At 46.6% G+C, this 6,000-nt stretch overlaps 1 protein-coding gene across 6 annotated transcripts in view; it reads left to right on the top strand.

Moving 5' to 3' along the window:
- The first annotated feature begins 5,238 nt into the window (after positions 1-5,238).
- ATG16L1 (autophagy related 16 like 1) overlaps positions 5,239-6,000 on the top strand; it is a 38,300-nt gene continuing 37,538 nt past the window's right edge. For 3 of the 6 annotated variants that reach the window (XM_081813372.1, XM_081813371.1, XM_081813369.1), the window contains exon 1: positions 5,241-5,512. In XM_081813372.1, the coding sequence (XP_081669498.1) occupies positions 5,398-5,512 (115 nt within the window). In that variant the 5' untranslated portion in view covers positions 5,241-5,397. Of the gene's footprint in view, positions 5,513-6,000 lie in introns of all 6 variants that reach the window. The other 3 variants (XM_081813370.1, XM_081813368.1, XR_014143324.1) reach the window with 2 other exon arrangements.

Genomic DNA, 6,000 nt, shown 5'->3' with positions numbered 1-6,000 from the left:
GAGAGGGAGAAGCAGGCTTCCTGCTGAGTGGGGAGCCCAAGGTGGGGCTCGATCCCAGGACCCTGAGATCACGACCCGAGCCGAAGGCAGACGCTTAATGACTGAGCCACCCAGGCGCCCTTTATTTTATTTTTTAAAAGTAATCTCTATACTCAATGTGGGGCTTGAACCTACAACCCTGAGATCAAGAATTGCGCGATCGACTGACTGAGCCAGCCAGGCGGCTCATGACCTTTTTTTTTTTTTAAAGATTTTATTTATTTTATTTGACAGAGAGAGACAGCGAGAGAGGGAACACAAGCAGGGGGGAGTGGGAGAGGGAGAAGCAGGCTTCCCGTGGAGCAGGGAGCCCAATATGGGGCTCAATCCCAGGACCCTGGGATCATGACCTGAGCTGAAGGCAGACGCTTAACGACTGAGCCACCCAGGTGCCCCCAAATTGCATTTCTATTGCTTATCATTAAAAGCATTCTGGGGTACCTGGGTGGCTCAGTCGGTTAAGCGTCCAACTCTTGGTTTCGGCTCAGGTCGTGATCTCAGAGTCCTTGAATCAAGCCCCGCATTGGACTCCACGCTCAGCAGGGAGCCTGCTTGAGGCTTCTCTCTCCCTTTTTCCTCTGCCCCTCCCCTCCTCTAAAATACATAAATAAATCTTAAAAAAAAAAAAAAGTCTTCTGATACTCTATTCATCCTAAAAAAACAGCCACAACCCTAATGTGCTGACATGCAGCACGGCAGCATGGTTAAATGGGGGGCGGGAGTGGGGAGGGAGCTGTTTGTTCTGGTGTTAAGGTGTCCGTTTTCCTTGAACGAATCCGAGCTCTGCCTCTTCCTAACTCCATGACATGCACAAGCTACTTGACCTCTGTATGTCAGTTTCAAACCTGTAAAAGGAAAGATTAACAGCACCTGCTTCGTGTAGAGTGAGAAAGAAAGAAGTTAAACCAGGTAGAGCCCAGTCCCTGGTATGTAGAAATCACTCAATAAAGTTTGGCTGTTATTCACAGCAGGAGATGGCAGGAGTGTCTGGGAGAAATTTAAACGTCTGGGTGGCTCAGTGTTAAGTGTCTGCCTTCAGCTCAGGTCATGATCCCAGGGTCCTGGGATCAAGTCCTGCATTGGGCTCCCTGCTCTGCCGGGAGTCTGCTTCTCCCTCTCCCACTCCCCCTGCTTGTGTTCCCTCTCTCGCTGTGTCTCTCTCTGTCAAATAAATAAATAAAATCTTAAAAAAAAAAAAAGATCAAAGAAGCAAACCAAGGGAGCTAACTCCCCACAAACACACTCTCCAGCCAGGGCTCATACTCCCAGCTTGTTAGATGTGCCATGCCGAACCCTCCAGCCACCGTTGCAGTACTTGGCTGCCAATATAGAGGAGGGATAACAAGGACTTCCTCTAGGAAAATAGAGCTTTGCTATAAAGCTTGTGTTGGGCTACAAGGCTAATACCTACCTCAAACACTGTCATTGTTAAAATATGAAATCTCATTTTTACTTTATATTCCTTAAATAATGCACATTCAGATCCTGAAAAGTGAGCTCTGTGATCAGGATCCAAGCCTGGGCCATCTGTCTTCCACATAGGGCTCACTCCTGTGCCAGACCCACACTAGGACCCAACTGTTTACACTTGCTGATTGAAAGATAAAGGGAATCAGACCTAAAGGGGAAGGACCAGAGTAAACAGGACAGTTGTCTGAAAGTTGGACTTGGAGTCCACCGAATTGGAGCATGTTATGTTAAATCTGGTTATACTTTGTTTCAGTGATACTAAACTTTGCACAAAGAAAGTTCTTTGTTGAGTGATGCTTCTTGCATTCCTCTGTGAGCAAATCTGCACTGCTTAACACACTATTACAAGAATGTTGGGATATTTTACTTACACCTTACATCCATTAGAGGCGGACAGAATCCATTTCATAGATGTTGCTTTCCAGCAAAGCATGCTGAATCCTTTAAACACTCATTACTAACCAGAGCAAAACCAGAAACTTTTCTCTTAAGCCTCATTATCTGTCTCCAGAATAGTCAGACAACCTCATTTCCTCCTCCTTCCTATTACGCATCCCCATCCAGCCATTCCCATCAAGGTCCTGGGAGTACATCTGAGGCCTCCACATCAGACGTTGCTCTTCACCAGGATGCCTTCACTTTTGTCTAATTTAGGAATTAACTACATATCATTTCAAATTATTCTCTGTTTTAAGTATTCTAGTCGAGCCAAACTGTAGTATCAGCTGGAAGAGACCTGACGATGGAGTACAGTGGGTAAGGGCTGCTAGAGTCAGGAGCCTGTGTGTGAGCCCAGGTCTTGCCACCGACTAGCTAGGTGTCCTCAAGCAAGTTATTTAGCCTCTCCGTGCTTCAGGTTCCTTATCTGTAAATAAGGATGAAGATGGTAACAGTAGCTAACAATAACCTTACCAAGTAGGGTTGTTAGGATGAAAAGAATTACAATGTGTGAGGTAGTCAGAAGAGTTCATGGGCTAGAACACTCTGGAAGTTTTTGTGCTTATTAGTTATCTTCCACAGAGCTCAGCACCCAGATGAATAAATGGTTTTATAAGTACATGTTCTTTTTTAAAAATATTTTATTTATTTGGCAGAGAGAGACACAGTGAGAGAGGGAACACAAGCAGGAGGAGTGGGAGAGGGAGAAGCAGGCTTCCCGCAGAGCAGGGAGCCCGATGCGGGACTCTATCCCAGGACCCTGGGATCATGACCCGAGCCGAAGGCAGACACTTAATAACTGAGCCACCCAGGCGCCCCAGTACATGTTCATTTTTATAACTTTTTCTTGCATATGTAGTACAAATGTAATGGGTAATAATTAGAAAACATATAAGATATAGAAAAAACATAATAAAATATAAACATGAGTCAATTATACTCAAATTAAAACAAAAACACATCAGCAGTGCCACTGCCCAGAGTTAATACTATCAGTATTTTCATATATTCCATTCATTGATTAAACAGCATTTACTGGGGCACTTGGGTGGCTCAGTTGGTTGAGCATCCAACTCGGTTTTGGCTCAGGTCATGATCTCAGAGTCCTGGGATCAAGCCCCGTGTCGGGCTCTGTGCTCTGCAGAGTCTGCTTCAGATTCTCTCCCCCTCTCCCTCTCATTCATTCTCTCAAATAAATAAATAAATAAATAAATAAAATCTTTAAAAAAAAGTAAACAGCATTTCCTGAGCACCTAATATACAACAAGCTTCATGCTCTCACTGGCTATGATGTTGAGCAAAAAGAGACACAGCTCCTGCCTCACAGAGTTTACCATCTGGTGTGGGGAGAAACACCTTCATCAAGTAATGATATAAGTACGCAAAGCCGCAACCGTGATTATTGCTATGTAGGAGAGGTACATGTGTAGGAGGGAGACCTGACCTAGTTGTGAAGGTCTTTTACTGAAGATTGTGAGGCAGTGATTACTGAGTTGAGAATTAATGCATAGGAATGAACTCGAAGTCAGAAGGGAAGAATGTGCACGGCAGAAGCACAATAAATTCAAACGTCCTCCCGTGGGAGGGAGTACGGTGGGTGGAAGGGAGTAAAAGGGTCCGAGGTGGCTGCAGCATACTAGATAAAGCTGGTGGCTTAGGGAGAGGGCACGCTTAGCAGAACTTAGTACCCTTAGTTTAGAAATCGTATTCTCTATTCATCTGACAAATTTTGCCTATGAGGATCCAAGGATGCACTTCTTTTACATAAATTAGATTTACACCATACACTGTTTTTATTAGGAACATTTTTTTGAACAATAAATATACTGTAATTTAATCTATCTCTTATTGTTGAAAATACAGTTTCCAATTTTCCACTATTATGAACAATGCTGTGACAGACGTTCTTGTATGTGGACATTTGTCCAAATATTTAACACAAATTTCTGCAAGTGGAATCGCTGATTCTGCAAATTTGTTAGTATGTTTTAGGCATAATCTTGTCTAGAAAATCAGCACGTGCCACTGTCAAGATTTAATGCTATGTGACGCTATGGTCTTTTGAGGTTGGTACCACTGTTATATTTGGGGGCATTTTTGGTGACATTCAGAAAACTGCTCTCTCATTTTCTTCAGTGTGTGAGAAAGTCCCTCTTATTTCTGATTCTTCCTGGTCTTTCCCACAAATTCAGATCACTCAGTACTGACTGCCAATGAAGTGTCTCTAACTACAGCTCTAGAAGCCTGACTAACCTACTCCCTGGCTCCACAGGAGAGGAAAGCCTTTTTTATCTGTCTCTGAAGGAGCCTCCACTGGACTTGAACCACACTGGAAGAGAAGCCAGGCTCTGATATTCCTTTCATCTCCTCTGGCCTCCTGCTTCGCCCAGTTCCATTTTCATTGGTAAATTCACTAACTTGTTAAAGGTAAATGGAACTCAGATGATTCTATTACAGACCATTTCCATTCTACTGAGTTGACAAATGCCATCTTCTCAAGAGTCTATCTTCCATGGACCACCTTCAGTATCCACTGGCAAACTGTCCTTTTACTCTTTCAAAGTCCTGTTCATGTCCCCACCCTTAGATTACCTTCTAAGAACCCATTTACTGTTAGGCAATAATTTCTAGGTTTCTAATTATTAACATAGCCAATCTATTCACATTTTTCTTTAACTGTTCTTTGCATTCCATCTCTTCATTGTAAAAAACCTATTCCCAAGGGCAATGGGACACTCTTGCCAAAGAATAAAGCAGCCAGACATTTGGATAGGAAGATACCAGGGGTCTAGGTGAAGTGAGGCTTGCAATGCACCAGGCATAGCGCTCACTGCATTACATAGGTTATTCCTTCTAATCCTCACGGCAACCCTGAAGAGGGTATCATTAGGGTCCCCGTTTTACAGATTAGGAAATTGAGGCTTTGCAAGATTGCCACTCATCTAGGGTCATTCAGTTACTGTGTGGGGAGTGGCCCCCACTTCTGCTTGTAAAGTGAGGCGATACAGAAAAGAAAGGCAGGCCAAAAAATATATAAATCGGGGGAAGGCAGCGAGGAAACGTAAACTGACAGGCGGCTCCTTCCCTGCCCCCTTCTCGCGAACAGCCGAGGCTCCGGCGTAGCCCGCACGCCTCCCAGCGGCTGCCTCTCTAACCCCTGCGCTTCCGGCCTCGGGAGAGCGTCATTAGCCAGCGCCTTGCGCCGCCACCAGGCACGCGCGTGCGTGCGGCGTAAGACGTCGGGTGAGGAGGCGGGTTTTCCGGCCCTGACCAAAACCCTTTCCGGCAGGAGCCGGAAGACCGTCCCGGACGGCATTGGGGGCGGCCTGTGCGTGGAAGTGAGCTCTGGGCCGCCGGCCTTCCGGCGTCCGCTGGTCGCTTATGCTGCGGCCCGCGGCCGCCAGCCCCTCCTCGGATTGGCGGCGCTAAGGCGCCGGGGCAGCGGGCGAAATGTCGTCGGGCCTCCGCGCCGCCGACTTCCCCCGTTGGAAGCGCCACATTTCGGAGGAGCTGAGGCGGCGGGACCGGCTGCAGCGGCAGACATTCGAAGAGATCATCCTGCAGTGTGAGCGGCGGGCGGGCCCGGGGGCCGGGCGGGCTGGCGGGTGGGCCCCGCCTGCAGCACGCTGGGCGCCAGCAGGAGCCGTTGGCCGACCCTTGGCGTCGCCCGTGCGCCTTGCGGCGGCCCCACAAATCCTGCCTTTTTTTTGGATCTTACCCTCTTTGACTTTAGAGGGTTTTCCCTACTAAATTGTGTGTTCTTCGTGGGCAGGCACCGTTCGTGCTTGTGCTTGTTATCCCAGCATCAATGCTTGTGTGCTTGAATAAGCTCCAGAAACGTCCAGTTCTGGGCCTCGTGTTATTGAAACGGTCACAGACTGTAAGCATTAACTCGCGTAATTAACATTGTTCTCTGAGTGTAATGAAATGTTCAGCTTTTGATTCCTCAGACCTCTCGTTTTTACTCCATCTTGGTGTTCTTTAACTGGTACACATTTTGAGTCCTACTGGTTGGTTGGGACATCGTTACTGGAAACTTCAATATGAAAGAGG

The sequence above is a fragment of the Leptonychotes weddellii genome, chromosome 3 (genome assembly GCF_054177405.1).
Source record: "Leptonychotes weddellii isolate Sample4059 chromosome 3, ASM5417740v2, whole genome shotgun sequence".
Taxonomy (NCBI): domain Eukaryota; kingdom Metazoa; phylum Chordata; class Mammalia; order Carnivora; family Phocidae; genus Leptonychotes; species Leptonychotes weddellii.
The sequence above is the reverse complement of the archived record's forward strand: the minus strand, read 5'-3'. Positions and strand labels throughout refer to the sequence as shown.